We start from the raw sequence: 16,534 nt of genomic DNA on the forward strand, positions 1-16,534 counted from the left end.
TTGTCAGCAAGGACACATTACAAAAACTACACTCCCTGCATCCTGTGCTCTCCTGGGTACAGATCGTTTCTTGCCAGAAATCTGCCATGAAGGTGAGTTTATAGATTTCCTGTCATAAACAATTAGAGCCCTAAACCCTGCATGCATAGTTGAGGGATTTCCCGTCATTTAAATTTGTCGACTATACTGACAGCGTGCCTCGTTGTGGGTCAATATCTGCAACTGAAAATGTCAGTGAACTTCTAGATGTGAATGGCACTTCCTGTCTGTCTGAGCTGAGGACACGCCTCCTTCTGATCCACTGATTCAAGGTCAGTTGTAATGATGGAATAATTTATGGGGCCATACTCAAAGTTAAATAATTACTTGAGACGTGGTTCTGTGTGTGTGTGTGTATAAAGATGTAACCGACATCTGCTAAGCCTATTTTTATCATTGTCTTCACAAAATATTATCTACATATTTGCAATGAAGTAATAAATGCTTACGGTAAAGGACTGATTAAATTTAGTAATCAAATACACCCAAGGAAGTCGGAGAGGAAACTGTTATCACATCACTTAATTTCATTTCATTATGTAAACTGATGTTAATTATATGCGTTTGTGTCATGTTAGACTTATATATGCTCGAATGTAGACAGTGTAACGTCTGGAATCAGGTACCTTGTTGTTGTTGTCTTTATTGGAAGCTTTGTACGAGAACACTGGATTTCATTATTTGTACAATATTTAAAAAGTTGCCTTTATTGTCAGTTATATATAGATATATTTCTATATGCATGTTATAATGTTTAATATAAATCGATTGTAAAAGTAAAAAAATTAACCTTTGCTAGTGTTCACGCTGCAATGTCGCCCTCTGCTGGTGGACCGATCAACACGCACCCTGTGTTCACGGCTCTTGTGGGTGTTCCTAACTTGGCAAATGTTTTAGGACACCCCTCCCTCCAAATCATTGAGTTCAGGTGTTGTTTTTCAGGGGTTAGGCTCGGCCCCTTAGTTCCAGTGAAAGGAACTCTTAATTCTTCAGCTTCATACCAAGACATTTTTGGACAATTTTATGCTCCCAACTTTGTGGGAACAGTTTGGGGATGACCGCTTCCTGTTCCAACATGACTGCACACCAGTGACCAAAGCAAGGTCCATAAAGAGATGGATGAGTGAGTTTGGTGTGGAGGAACTTCACAGAGTCCTGACTTCAACCTGATAGAACACTTTTTGGATGAATTTGAGCAGAGACTGTGAGCCAGACCAAAACTGGGACGTCTGCCTTTGCATGAACATGAATGTAATATGGAGTTGTCCCGCCCTTTGCAGCTATAACACCTTCAACTCTTCTCTTCAGGCTTTCCACAAGGTTTAGGAGTATGTTTATGGGAATTTCTGACCATTCCTCTTGAAGTGCATTTGTGAGGTCAGGCACTGATGTTGGACGAGAAGGTCTGGCTCACAGTCTCCACTCTAATTCATCCCAAAGATGTTCTATGGAGTTGAGTTCCTTTCACTGGAAGGGGCCGAGCCTAACCCCTGAAAAACAATACCTGAAGTCAAGGATTTGGAGGGGTGTCCCAAAACTTTTGGTAATATAGTGTAGCTAACTACAAATTGTAGGCAAAAAATGTCTTGTTCTATTAAATGGTGAATTAACTGCGCTTCTGTTTAAATAATATTTCTAGAAGGAACACTTTTGTAATACATTCAGTTCAACGAACAAACAAATAAATAAATAAGATATATAAATAAAGATAGCAGTATACAATATATCCTGTAGTCGCCAATACACTAAAAATATCGCTTAGCAGCAGTACACTAGGTGTCAGTACACGCAATATCCGCTAGGGGGCAGTACACTGACCATATGCCTGAAGACAATTCATTAAATATGCTATGTTCACTGTGGGAGCTGTACACTAAACAGCCGCTAGGGGCAGTGAATGCGCAAAGAAACAGCAAACAGAAGACAAAACAAAAGTCCAAGATGGCGTCCTCCATGGGTGGAATGTTCCCGGGACAACAACAGCAGCAGCCTCCCGGCGCTCATCCTCCTCTTCCCGGTCCCGGAGCTTCGGGACCAAGAACTTCAGGCAATACTTTAGTGGATGATCTGGAAGCTTCTTTCGAAGTAAGGACGCATTTTGGACTTCTGGTGATGTTGAGAATGAATTAGCGTGTAGCTAGTAGCAGGCTTGCGCTAGCTAGTTAGCTAAACCATAATAATAATAATAATAATAATAATTCATAGAGTTAAGCCTGACAGCTCTGTCTAACAGATATTTATGGGCTTTAATCCCAGAAGACTATGTTTTGAATGAGTCCGGAAATTAAAACAAAGCGTGTTGTGTATGTGTTGTTTCCTTGGTGTTCGTGCAAATGGACCATTTTTCACTGAAAGTGTATATTGTGTCGGTGTTTTTCTTCCACAGGCATGTTTTGCATCTTTAGTCAGTCAAGATTATGTGAACGGGACAGACCAAGAGGAAATCAGAACAGGTGAAACATAACAGACTATTCTCATACTAATCTCCAATGGATTATATTCCCCCATAATCCTGATTAGCAGTCAAAAGGAACTTGAGACTCGTTTGCGAACGAGTCGGCTCATTGAGTCGACTCTTTTTAAGTGAACATGCAATTTCCACCCCCTGTGTATTTCAAACATGGAAAAGTGTTTTCATGATAGAATCCTTTACCTGTAAGGCCGCAGTCGTAACATACAGCTGTGATAGGACAGATGTTACTGGCTAGCTGAGCCTGGGTGGAAAAAGAGTCATAATTGTGTGTTTGTGTGTTTTTAAAGGGGTTGACCAGTGCATTCAGAAGTTTCTTGATGTAGCCAGACAGACTGAATGCTTTTTCCTTCAAAAGAGGCTACAGCTCTCAGTACAGAAACCAGAGCAGGTGGAGAAAGAGGTAGGTTTCATTCTGCTTCCATATCCTGCACTTGCACAAAGTAATCGATTCGTCGCTAAGCCTGGTCTCCTTGGTAACTGTTGCTGTGTCTGACAATCTTTAGACCTCAGCATGTGGAGGTTATTTATTTATTTATTTATTTATTTATACACACAAAATGTTTATAATGTTGTTTGAACTATATGTAACATGAGGTTAGTAATGATTTCTTTTCCCCTCCCTTGTTCTGACCTTTTGGTACGCGTGAATTACGTGATGCAGGACATATCAGAATTGAGGAACGAGCTCCAGAGGAAGGAAATGCTGATCCAGAAGCACCTGACCAAGATTCATCACTGGCAGCAGGTGCTGGAGGACATTAACGTCCAGCACAAAAAGCCAACGGATCTACCGCAGGGGCCACTGGCCTTTTTAGAGCAAGCCTCGGCCAACCTGCCCGCTCCCATGAAACCCAACTGAGCAGTGCCTGTCATTGTGTGTGTGGATTATTTTAGTGTTTGATGTCTGGATGCTTGTGTTAATCCAGTGCTCTTGTAATCATTCACAGTCTGGATAGTAATTAAAACCTGCAAGAGGGATTTATTCTGATAAATACATTCAGGTTTACGAGTGGATGTTTTGTCTTTTCGTATTGTGTAGAATAAATGTCTACATTTTGTAATTTGTGTGTCTTGTGTTATTATTAGAACTGAAATTCTAGAAACATTCACTTTTTCCTCATGAGAAATTGGGCTTTCTGGGGGTTTCAATGAAAAAAGGACAAAAACAGATTTACATGAGGAATAAAATGCTTCATGTCAGGCTTTTGTAGGAAAGCAATTAAACAGATAGATAGATAGATAGATAGATAGATAGATAGATAGATAGATAGATAGATAGAAAGAACAGAAACTGTTGATCCCATGAGGGAAATTCTTGAAGGATTTTTGCATATTCCAGCTTATTATTAAGCTGCGGTCAGAGCACAGCTCTAAATTTTCAATGAATACCTCACAGTTGTTCTATAGCTATAGTTGTGAATGGACTGTTTTTATGTTTTTGAATAAAAATGAAAATAAGCTCCAAATAAATCAATACCAAACTCTTGTTTTCTTCCTCCTAGCATTTTCTTGTCTACAAGCCTGCCATTAATATGGTCCAAAATGTCATGGAGATTGTGCTCTCTTAAAAAGCTGTTCCCTGAATAGTAGTGTCCTACAAAGTGACTTTTAACGATGACTGTCTCCTTGAATAACACCCAAAAATACACCTAAACCAGTTCAGTCTCGTCTTAGAAGCAAAATGTAAGTGATGTGACCTGCTATATTCTTTCTCTCTCTCTCTCTCTCTCTCTCTCTCTCTCTCTCTCTCAGGAGCATATCAGATGAAAGAAAAGGGCAAAAGCAGACAAGAAAGTGCTGACAAAATCAAGAGATATTGATTAGAGACAAGGATGGTGAAGGATGAAAGGGCAAAAGTTGGATAATGAATAAGAACAAAATTATGGAAGAGGGAGAGAATGATTAAGAGAGAAAACAAATGATTGGCTGTGGAAGGAGCTGTAGAGAAATGATGTTAGTGCAAATACAGTATCTTATTCAAAGCTTCATTTTTAGCTGTGGGTGCATTGTGTTGCGAAGCTATAGATTTTTAATCACACATTCTTAGCTTTAATCACACGTTACTTCACGTGTCCATCACGTTGCATGTTTGCCTACAAACTCCAACTTCAGGCAATATTCAGTGGTTTACAGTAGTATGTATTTTTTCGCTTTTATGCCTCTTTCTCAATCTATTCAACTTTCATAAGCTCCACAAAACCATGACCAAATAAACTCTGATATTTTAGACACCCAGCAAGAAGTTTATAGGTCACTATAAGCACTTATCCTACTGGGCCACTAAACAACTAAACCCATATTTCATTTTAACATAAATGATGAAATGATCCTGAAGGTGGTCTTTCACCTTAAGAAAATCAAGTGCAGTTAATACCAGCATGAGCCTGTGCTCGCTTTTTGATGTAGTTGTTGTCTAGATAGATAGATAGATAGATAGATAGATAGATAGATAGACGCTTGGATTAAACGTGTAGATCTTGATGTTCTTTGCTTTTGTCTTGGGGTTTACGAGTCAGAAAAGCTGTCTTTGCATTCCCTTTTCTTGCCTGGATGTCTGTGTCTATCTCTCATCTGTGTTTAAGGCACTGCAGAGGTATGAGAAGGTATGTTTTGACTTCCCCAAGCTTGTCACTGCTGTTGTTTATGCACATAAACTTAACATTGGTTTTTATTAATAATGGTGAGATCTGTCTGTGTGAATTCCCCAGTTCTGGTCTTGTGTTGTCTTGCACAAGTGGTTAAGGCTCTGGGTTGTTGATGGGAGGATTTGGGTTCAAGCCCCACCCCCACCAACCTCCACTGTTGGGCAATGGAGCCCTTTTAACCCTCTTTGCTCCAGGGGTGCTGTAACATAGCTGCCCCTGTACTCTGACCCCAAATCATCTGGGATATGGGAAGAAAAGAATTCCACAGTGCTGTAATGTATGTGTGGTGATAATAAAGGCTTCATATGCTATAAGTCATGGTCACGTGACCTTCATGCTAACGTGCGAAGGAGATTTTTTAGCTGTTCAGAGGTGCAGATGTTTGGTCTCATAAACCCTGACACTGAGAATATATGTTATATTTTCATTTCACTGCAAGTATATAACGTGACAAATAAATAACACTAAATGAAAGAAATAAATCCACTAGCTAGCTGCGCCCTGCCCTTTTCGTTAGGCGGAACCTTTTGTGTCCGCACGTGAACATTTGGGGCCGAAAACACAGACGGACCGATATGTGAGGAACAACACACGTGCAATCAAGCGGCTCAAACTTTCAGCAGCAGACATGGTAAGTGTGCTTATATGATACATTTATATATTGATGTTTTAAGACAACACTATGGGCGCGAGTTAAATCGTATTTTATTTTGATTTACAGCCGAAAGCACAAAAAGGAAAAAACGCGGTGGAGAAGAAGGTGATCCATCCTTATAGCAGAAAAGCGGCGTGTTTGGCCAGATCAGCTATCAAACAGGAGAGAAGAGAAAAGTACGTGTGTGTTTAGTGCACTGTTTTTAATGTGCTGTCTTGCTAAAGCGCAGGACACAAGATAACATCTGCTTAAAAAACAAAAGTCAGGTGGATTTGTTATTAGTAATTGTAGTCAGAATATAGGTGTAAAAAAAAGTCAGTCCTTTTACAATGGATATTGTCTCAAAGCAGTTTTACAGAAGTAGAGAAACAGAGAAAGGAGCAAAAAATAAATTTTTATCCCTAGTGAGCAAGCCTGAGGCAAAAACTCCCTGTGATGATGTGAGGAAGAAACCATGAGAGGAACCACACTCAGAAGGGAACTTCATCCTCATTTGGGTGACACTGGACAGTAAATTATGTAACTGATTATTATCCTTTCTGTAACAGCAATCAATGGCCCATGAGGAACTATTAGGTCAGTGTAGTTTCTGAATTCATTATAGACACTAATTCCTTGCTGTCACAAGCTGACCGATGTAACGGCAGATTCGTGACGGTGTTATAGTCCCCAAGTGGCTCTGTCCACGGCTGTCTCCTGAGAGATTCTTTTAACTCGTTGAGATACTTATTACGGTGTTTCTTACTATAGCAAATAAGTAAACTATAATCCCACAGCCTCTTCATTCCCCATGAACAAAGATGCTATTGAGTCTTCTGCGGCAAAGCGACCCGGAGAGCTCCAGTGAAATGTGCGAACGTTGATGTGGGTGTGGCCACATCAATGTTGAGAAAAGTTTAATTTTATGGAATTGTGCAGCGACTTGTTACAGTGACTACCAATGACAGTGAAGAAATTATCACACGTATTACACTTTCTATCAAGAATGATTTCTTTTAGCGGCAAGGAAACTGTTTTGATGTCAAATGGAATGTTAAGTGGTGCCACTCACTGAGAAATGTTATTGTCATGGCAACCAGTAGTAGGAACGCCTACTGGCGACTTGCAGTGATGTGTTGTTGTTTTGTTGTTGTATTTGTGTATTATAAGACATGCTGATTCCATGCACCTATCTTCTCACATAACCTAAAATAAATAGCCATTTCGTTATAATCCACACTTACACCGATCAGCCATAACATTATGAGCACTGAGAGGTGAAGTGAATAAGACTGATGATCTCCTCATCATGGCACCTGTTAGCGGGTGGGATATATTAGGCAGCAAGTGAGCATTTTCTTCTCAAAGTTGATGTGTTAGAAGCAGGAAAAATTGACAAGTGTAAGGATTTGAGCGAGTTTGATGAAGGAACAAATTGTGACCACTGGATCAGAGCATCTCCAAAACTGCAGCTCTTGTGGGGTGTTCCTGGTCTGCAGTGGTCAGTATCTATCAAAAGTGGTCCAAGGAAGGAACAGTGGTGAACCGGTGACAGGGTCATGGGCGGCCAAGGCTCATTGATGCACGTGGGGAGCGAAGGCTGGTCCGTGTGATCCGATCCAACAGACGAGCTACTGTTGCTCAGACTGCTGAAGAAGTTAATGCTGGTTCTGATAGAAAGGTGCCAAAATGCACAATGCATGATGGGTCAGGGCTGTTTTGGCATCAAAAAAGGGGACCAATATAATATTAGGCAGGTGGTCATAATGTTATGCCTGATTGGTGTATGTTAAGAGTATATGACTCGTCAATTTATTACACAAATACCTTCACTAATAAGGTATTTCTCTGTTTTTTTCTTGTATTATTGTGAATTGTTTGTTTCTTTAGTTTCACACTTTTTTATGCGTGTATATATTTTTATTTTCCAGGTGGAAAAGTGAAAAGGCCCTGCGTTTAAATTTAATCAGTAAGTATTTGGTAGCCAGCTGTTTGTTTTTTTTCCAGCTGTGTTAATCTTACAGTTTGCTAAAAATCATTATGGTTTAGTAAGAGTTTAAAAAAATTTTTTCCTGTCCTGGTCCATTCACAGGGGACAAACTTTTGTGGTTCCAAAGTCAGTTGGACTCCGGAAAGTTAGAATATTCCAAACAAGAAGCGTGTGAAATCATTGAGAGGTAAGAGTCGCTTTTAAATTATTGTTGATATTGATATGTTAAAAGAGACTTATTCCAGCGATTCAAATGCTAGAAGATTCAAACGATAAATGATTCAATTGATAAATGATTCGAATCCAAAAAGATTCAAATGCTAGATTCAATTGATAAATGATTCAAATGCTAGAAGATTCAAATGATAAATGATTCAATTGATAAATGATTCAAATCCGAAATGATTCAGATGCTAGAAGATTCAAATGATGAATGATTCCAAATGCTAAAAAAAGATTCAAATGATAAATGATTCAAATGATAAATTAATCAAATCTGAAAAGATTCAAATGCTAGAAGATTCAAATGATAAATGATTCCAAATGCTGAAAGATTCAAATGATAAATTATTTAAAATGATAAATGATTCAAGTCCGAAAAGATTCAAATGATAAATGATTCAACTGATAAATTATTCAAATCCGAAAAGATTCAAATGCTAGAAGATTGAAATGATAAATGATTTAAAATGATAAGTGATTCAAATGCTACAAGATTCAAATGATATGCGATTCCAAATGGTAAATGATTTCAAATGCTAAAAGATTTAAATGATAAATGATTCAAATGATCAAAGATTCAAATTACAAACGATTCAAACGCAAAATGATTTCAAATGTGTCAGTGCTAAAATGTGGTGGAAAAACATGGACCCCTTCATGAGATTCAAATGCTAGAAGATTCAAATTATAAATTATTCCGAATGATAAATGGTTCACATGCTAACAGATTTAAATGATATGTGATTCCAAATGATGAATGATTCAAATGCTAAAAGATTCAAATGCTAAATAGATTTCAAACGATTCAGTGATGAAATGTGGTGGAAAAACATGGACCCCTTCATGAAAGCCCTTCTTGTGTTTGTTTTTTTGACTGAATATCAGAAAACTTGCAAATTAGCAAAAAGCTAGCCAGCTAACTGTACTAGCTAACACTCGTGAGGTGTGTAACTGGTTTCTGCAGTTTCATGTTATTTCTCACATGCACAGAAACCCTAACAATCCTATACCAGTGTTTTTCCACAGAAAAAGAAGTTCAGAAGTTTTAAACGATGCTAGTATGAAACCTGCATGGCACTCATCGCCACTTTATTAGAAACACCTGTACACATTTGTTGAAACGTCGCTTGGTCTTCTTCCAGTCCAGTGCCTGATTTAGATTTAGATTTCCGTTCCTGAGTAACAGGATTAGATGTTGTTGTAGCTCATCCACCTTAATGTTGTGTGTCCTGAGATGCTTTTCTCTTCACCACGTTTGTAAAGAGTGCTTACTGTTTCTCGGATAACTCCGTGAAGGATCTGAAGAAAATCTACTTGACGAAACACTTAGTTTGAAACTTTCTCACACTAAAAAGTCTTTAATAAGATGTACTTGAAGATGCCTGCAGACACCATGAGATCTCACCGGACCTCATGATTTAGAGTAATTTCTTCTCGGTAGCAGCTGATGCTAACGTTCGCTCTGTTATTCAGGTATCTGCATCGCTTCGATAGCGAATTGGAGCAAATCGAGCTGGCCAACAGCATTAAAGGGCGTCAGGGGCGACAGCACTTTTCCAGAGAGACCGTCATAAAGCAGACGATGGAAAGAGAGCGAGCCCAGTATGAGGGGAGAGGCTTCGGTGGGTGATCTCTCATATTTATCATCCATCCAAAGGCCCAGAGATCTCTCTTTTTCTTAACAGCTTTCTTTGTTTCACAGAAATCCCGGATATAATCAACAGCAAACATTTAAAGACGTTCAGGTGAGAACATTTAACTTAACATCAAATGGGCAAGGTAACACATTCATTACAGTACCTTCCAGAAGTATTGGCACTCTGCAAGAAAAATAAGCTGAAATATTCTCCATTCAAAAGTTCACTAAGAGAACTTTGGTGTAATAAAGCATTCTGAATCAAAATTTCTTTCACTTGTTTGACCATCCAGTAAAAGCTGATATTTTTTTCCCCACTAAGGACAGTCTACTTATGCTTTTTCTAAATAAATCCACCCTTGAAAATTATACTCTATACTATACTCAAAGTAAATTCAAAGTACAGCTTTTTCTATGGACAAACTTGGAAAGATTTATTTTTTAAGCTGGACCAAGGAAAGTACAATTTTTTTATTTTAAGTAAATGTAAAGAACCTTTCATAAAGTTTTCATTTCTTTGCAGGAAAATGGGAAATTGAGTGGAAACAATTGCAGTACTTTTTGTGTTTGTCGGGGGTGGGGGGGTATGCAAAGATAAAAAATCTATCTTTTTTTCCCCTCATGTTCATGATTTGTGCAAATAATTCTGGAACACACCACATATATAAAAACCTCAGGATGGAAAGTGTCTGGTTTTTCTGACAAAAAACGTACACTTATATTGCCAAAGGTTTTGGGACACCCCTCCAAATCCTTGAATTCAGGTGTTGTTTTTCAGGGGTTGGGCTCGGCCCCTTAGTTCCAGTGAAAGGAACTCTTAATTCTTCAGCTTCATACCAAGACATTTTTGGACAATTTTATGCTCCCAACTTTGTGGGAACAGTTTGGGGATGACCGCTTCCTGTTCCAACATGACTGCACACCAGTGACCAAAGCAAGGTCCATAAAGACATGGATGAGTGAGTTTGGTGTTCCGGAGTCCTGACCTCAACCTGATAGAACACCTTTGGGATGAATTAGAGCGGAGACTGTGAGCCAGACCTTCTCGTCCAACATCAGTGCCTGACCTCACAAATGTGCTTCTAGTGGAATTCCCATAAACACACTCCTAAACTTTGTGGAAATCCTGAAGAGAAGAGAAGAGTTGATGCTGTTATAGCTGCAAAGGGTGGAAGGCAGACATCCCAAAACTTTTGGCAGTATAGTGTACGTCGTGCAACAGAAATGTCTTGGTGTAACAGAGATCTGGAGAGTAGCTCAAACTTTTTGATTGTTATTTGACAGAGAGTGGGACGGTGACCTGAAAAAACTGCCCAACGTCAAGATGCGCAATGTTTCAGCCAAAGGACTGGAGAAAAAACACACTGCAGTGCAAGAGACACATGCTGAAGATGAGGCATGTGAGGAAGAGGAGGAGGAGGAGGAGGATGAAGTGGATGAGGACTCGGATGCAGAGCTTTTGGAGGATGAAGCATGATACTAAACAGAGTGATTTGTTCAGTGTGGATGACTGGTACTGTGTGTGTGTGGATTGGGGTGATGTGGTGCTGCTATGTCCATTTTAAAATAAAAAACTATTTAATTCACTACAGTTAGATGTACTATAGTGTTTGATTTCTGTTATAACTGATCTGTTCCTATCTTGCATACTTGGGTTCAGGTTCATGTTTCATGCAAGCGTTTTTGTCCTTTTTCTGAAAGAACTGTTTCTTATAAAAGACCATAACAGTGTTAGAAGAATTAGTAGTCTGGGCATTTTTAAAAAATTATGCTCCTGAAGAAATTCAGGAATCTTTTTCCTGAACTTGTTAGATTTTTGCTCACATTTCTTTTTTTTTTTTTTAAATGATATCTGCATTTTGTCCAACTCTTAATTATAATGTTTTTTTTTTTTTTAAATGAACTCCCATTGAGAGTTTTTAACAAATGTGAACAAAGCAATAACAAATACTACAACCATGTTTAAGAAAGGTCACGGACTCTGTTTTGAGATTCCTGGATGAAGGTGATGGATCATAGCGTCTTAATTGTAATCGAATGCAGGACTGCCTCATTTCAATCAAGTCAAGTAATTGACTTTAGTGTTAAGACAACAGATCCCTTGTTTCAGTCATGATTTTTACATGAAGAGATGATCCAGTCAAGCGTGTGGAAACATCAAAACATCACAATAGACATAAGCAGCCATCTTTAATATTATACTATAAAACAGAACCGGTAATAAGGATCTAAAGATAAAAATTAGCATTGAAACCATTCCAAAATATATATATATATTTTCACCAGTTTAATTGATTTGAAATAATTTTTAAAGAATAAAAGTCTGTCGCTGAAAACTATAATCATGGTTAAGAAAATCTCATCTATAAGACATGTCCATGGAGCACCAACCAAACAAAAGGGTCTTTTTCCTCTAATGATGATCAGTGGCTTTAAGTTTGTTCAGTATTTGTACTTAATACTGATTTTCAGAATCCTAGTTCTTGATATGTAAAAGTGGTCAATTAGACATAGAAATAATCCGATTTTATATAGTCTTAGTTGTGTTCGTATCCAGTTCTTTTCCCTTGAACCACTATCTGAATAGAACCTCAGACAGGTTCCGCCTCTGCACTTCCTCCTTCCAGGGCAGGACAGGGAACGTTTGTTTGGGTCTGGTGGGTGGGAACCTCGTGAGGGGGCGTGGCCTTTTCAGCTCCGTGACACACCGAATCTGGGCAGTTGTGCACGAAGATGACGCGGTTAAAAGCCTTCAGGCGCCTCCACAGGTTGAGGTAAACTTTGCACTGGATGTACATGAAGAAGAGGCCTGACACCACGCTGAGGGCCACAATGCCAAGCTTGGTCCAGAACAGCCACTCCAGCGGTCCTGCAACGTATCCGAGAAGAACACAGCTACAGTAAGACACCCGCATAATGACATGAAGTCATGCTGTTACAGTAAAATAATCCACAACACAAGATCATGCAATGCCTGGATTTGAGACACTGGAGACTCCTTCCATAAGTGTGTAATAAACATCTCCTTACTTTCAGCTCATTTTCATGAAGGGTGCATACTTAAGAATATAGGCTGGAAAATCCCTTTTTAAATTCTTCTATTATTAGCCTTAGATGATATCAAGCATCATCCTTAGAGGCAGTTGCTATAGAAATGATAACATATTTAAGAAATTAAGCATAAGCCTGATTTGAATTATAGTTTTATAATGTAATGGGGAAAAAATGAACATGTTGTGGTATAAATAATACTTCGTGTGTGATTTGACCATTGTGCTCTTTGCCTGGCTGTACTCCTTCAGTAGCATGGTCCATGATAGCCAAGATATAAAGGGACCAGGTGACACATGCCACAGCCACCAGGTGAAAGATCACTGAGCAGAAGATCCTCCTGCGCTCATTTGTAGACAGATGCAAGTTCTCCCACTTTGAGAGAGAGAAAGTCTGGATGAGTAAATACAGCAGAAATAAGCTACAACTTTGCTTTTCCCAATGAAGAAGCTGATTTGCAGCAGAACGTCTTCACACGTCTTATTAAACCCAATGGGAATGAACCATTTAAATTCACGGGGAAATAAGTTTGAGGGTTTAAACCATTCGGTTTTGAAAAATGTCCCTCGAACAAAGAAGTGCTGACTAAGCAAGATCTGATTGTCACTTGTGTGGTTAAGTGCTCCTTCTTTTCAGTAGGATCAATAATATTACTATAACCCCATGTAATTAATTCTTCTACAATGGTACAGCCCGAAGTCATTTCCTTCACAACAATGCTATGTCTTCATTTTATGTTTTGTCTGTCCATCTGTCCAGGATTCTCAGTAGCTGGAGATTTTGAGAAGGAGTGGATTGTCACTGTAAGCAGCAGATAAACATAACTTAGCAAGTCAAAACATCTGAAATGAAAAGGTTTTTCTTCAAAAGCTTAGCTACCTTCCTGTTTGAAACTCATTTTAGGCATACAAGTGACTTCCCTTTCGGCATTGAGTTCAGTTCGTTTATTTATTAAACGTTGACTTAATGTTATGCAATGGTTACTTCCTGTTTAGCTGTTAAGTTCCCACACCAGCTCATGTTTCAAAGCCGCCTAGCCTGATGACTCCTTCCAAGCATGCTGAATAACCAGCAACGTTTACTCTATCAACAATTCCGGAGGTCTATGTGGACAGTCCACCGTACAAGAGTAAGTTGTTACAATAGAAACCATGACATATATGAATGAGCATGTTAATATAATGTCCACATACTGACCAATCAGAATCGAGAATTCAGCAGCATTGAATTTCAGCAGCTTTGAATTCATTCAAAGCACGGATCTCTGGGGCCTAGATATGTCTCAGTAATTGTTTGTGTGTGTGTCGTACGTGTGTTTGAGTAAGAGACCTTGCGCAAGGGCTTGAGGTGCGTCTCCATGACGAAGTTGTATTTACACAGTTCACAGCAGCGCGTGTCTGAGCTTTTGATCCACTGGTGCAGGCAGGCGTGATGAACGAAGCGTAGACTCCCGATGCACCTGCATGGCGTGATGAGAGGACACTCCTCGTCACCTTCACTGTGGCAGATCCTGCACACACAACAAACCTTTAACACATCATTCCATATGCTGCTTCGGTGTTTTCTCCTTGTTGTTTTTTTCTCTCACCTGCATACTTCGGGCTCATCATCAGCGCATGTTTCCTGTAGTGTCCCGTTCTGACTGGACACCTCAGCGTACTTCTGAGCGGACATATCGGCGTCCCCTGATCCTTGCTCCTCATACGTCTTTGTGATTGGCTGCTCCTCCTCCTCCTCCTCCTCCACCTCCTCTTCCTCCTCCTGGCTACCTTTTCCGATACCACACTCGCTCTCTCTGAGATGACTGGCTGACTTGCTGTTTAGCTCCTCTAACCTTAAGGAGGTCCTCTTGTGGTCCTGGTTGTGGGTTTCATCCTCATGGGAGTGCGTGAGCAGGCGTGGGCGTCGCCCGCGCCGGGCTATCTCGCGGCTCCAGGATCGAGCTGCCCTGTGGTAGTGTTCGTCTCCTGAAGATGAGTCATTATGGGTGTGTGTGCTCTTTGATTGGTCCACACACTCTGCGATGCAACCAACGCTCTTCCGTTGACGCCGGTATCGGCGCTTCACCTGTTGCTTAGTGATGGGGGTGTGGCTTAGAGGAATGATGGGTGTACTCTGATCTGGGGCACGACTGAACAAGTCACCAGTCCTGAACACACACATGCACACACAAGTAAATATTTATATCATTTTTTTTTTTTTAGAGATAATGAAGATATCAGTGTCATGGCTCAGTAGCTTCAGCTCCACCCACCTGCATGTTTCCTGACAGGAAGTTGTGGCGAAAGGTTGTGCTGCACTGCTCAGTACTGCCCCCTGGGGTGCCTAAAATAACAGAATTGTATACAATTCATCTCATGGAACAGATACAGTACACCGGCTGTCGTCCGTCCTGAAGGAAAGATACAAAGGTTTTCTTACTCAAAAAGGGGCCAAAATCATGACTGTTGTTGGTATCAGCAGTAGGGATTTGTTTTGTAAGCTAGTTAAATAAACAACGGAACAAGTTCTCAGTTTAGCGACAACACTAATAACACAAAACAGGTTCATCCACCATGTTCGCCACTCTTTCTGTAGATCATTTCTTAGAAAACGGTGTTCAGTTCGAATAAATGTTATTTCTACAGTGCTTTTATTGATGGACCTTGTTACAAAACAGATTTAAGGAAATGTATACATTCAGGATATGAAGTTATCCCTAATGACAAAGCCAGCAGTGATGGTGGTGAGGAAAGAGGATATGAGGAAGAAATCCTGAGAGTAACCAGACTTAAAAGACATCCTAGTCTTGATCTGATGATATGGTTGCTTTCACAGAGGAGACCAAACGAATGCTGCCCAAAACAAAAATGGTGGCCTACATAAGAAGCCCTCAGTGAACTGAATGGCTTATGAATCTCGAAATATCTATAAAGTATACATGAGGCAGATTTGAGCCTTATTTCCAAGCTATTAGCTCTAATCCAGTCTTCTCCACAATTCACATATTATTTTATTTTTTATTTTATTTTTGTCTATAATAAATGCTTTTCTGACTGTCTTGAAGAAACTTTTTTTCTTGAACGTCACCAAAGCTCTAAGACAAACCAATCCTATTACTTGTGCTAAAGCCGGGATAAAGAAACTCGGCCTGTTTCGTGCGCGGCAACATGACTACGTTCAGCTAGGCGCCTCGAAAGCAAATTATCTTACATTTTATTCGTTCTTGTTAAATAAATCTATCTCCCTGATGTTCAGGAAGACAAATACAGAGCTGTAGAGTTCTCGGTTTTACATACTGTATCTTCCCTTTGCCAATCCTTTAAATATATGTATGTACTTATTTGTTTGTTTGAATTGCCTAACCACCATTTGGCTGGTCATCAGAATTCACGTTGATTTTTCCTCACCATTTTGAGCAAACCATCAGCTCTTTGTAATTCATTACAGGAAAGAAAAATAAGGAGATGTATGTTCAGTCTGTGTTAATAAACAGTTGTCATTATACTGTACTGGAGAATCTGATACCATAAAAATATAAAGCGAAAAACAGACCTTTTTTGTTTAGTTCTTACTACATCGTTTATAACCCAACAGCATGTGTAATAAATGACGTCACCCCTTTAATTGGCAACTAAATCAAACTCACTGTGGGTTTGCTCTGGACTTGTCACCTCTGGACATCAAGATAATCGGGTTAATAATCAGGCGGGCTGAAAAGGATGAGCAGGTTCATAATTTGACATGTGCTGTCACTGGCTTGTATACATACAGCATTGAGGAGGAAAAAGTCAAAAAAATTTGCTTGTATTTTAAATATGAAATCATCATCAGCTTAGTTTGCTAGCATGTTGGCCTCACACCA

General features: G+C 39.5%; 3 protein-coding genes across 3 annotated transcripts; 2 read left to right on the forward strand and 1 right to left on the reverse strand.

Moving 5' to 3' along the window:
• Positions 1-1,941: 1,941 nt before the first annotated feature.
• Positions 1,942-3,573, forward strand: med28 (mediator complex subunit 28). Its single transcript, XM_058384170.1, has 4 exons — positions 1,942-2,124; positions 2,426-2,492; positions 2,800-2,912; positions 3,174-3,573. Exons 1-4 carry the CDS (start codon positions 1,981-1,983, stop codon positions 3,369-3,371), a joined length of 522 nt encoding a protein of 173 aa, XP_058240153.1. The 5' UTR covers positions 1,942-1,980; the 3' UTR covers positions 3,372-3,573.
• Positions 3,574-5,645: 2,072 nt separating this feature from the next.
• On the forward strand, positions 5,646-11,230 carry tma16 (translation machinery associated 16 homolog). Its single transcript, XM_058385221.1, has 7 exons — positions 5,646-5,788; positions 5,879-5,988; positions 7,723-7,760; positions 7,884-7,968; positions 9,477-9,625; positions 9,706-9,748; positions 10,924-11,230. Exons 1-7 carry the CDS (start codon positions 5,786-5,788, stop codon positions 11,114-11,116), a joined length of 621 nt encoding a protein of 206 aa, XP_058241204.1. The 5' UTR covers positions 5,646-5,785; the 3' UTR covers positions 11,117-11,230.
• Positions 11,231-11,678: 448 nt separating this feature from the next.
• Positions 11,679-14,879, reverse strand: marchf1 (membrane-associated ring finger (C3HC4) 1). The gene is made up of 4 exons (XM_058385220.1): positions 14,279-14,879; positions 14,020-14,200; positions 12,909-13,065; positions 11,679-12,508 (listed from the first exon to the last, which is right to left on the reverse strand). The coding sequence occupies exons 1-4, from the start codon at positions 14,851-14,853 to the stop codon at positions 12,231-12,233; spliced, it is 1,191 nt and encodes a 396-aa protein (XP_058241203.1). The 5' UTR covers positions 14,854-14,879; the 3' UTR covers positions 11,679-12,230.
• Between the last annotated feature and the right edge of the window lie 1,655 nt (positions 14,880-16,534).

The sequence above is a fragment of the Hemibagrus wyckioides genome, linkage group LG29, assembly GCF_019097595.1.
Source record: "Hemibagrus wyckioides isolate EC202008001 linkage group LG29, SWU_Hwy_1.0, whole genome shotgun sequence".
Taxonomy (NCBI): domain Eukaryota; kingdom Metazoa; phylum Chordata; class Actinopteri; order Siluriformes; family Bagridae; genus Hemibagrus; species Hemibagrus wyckioides.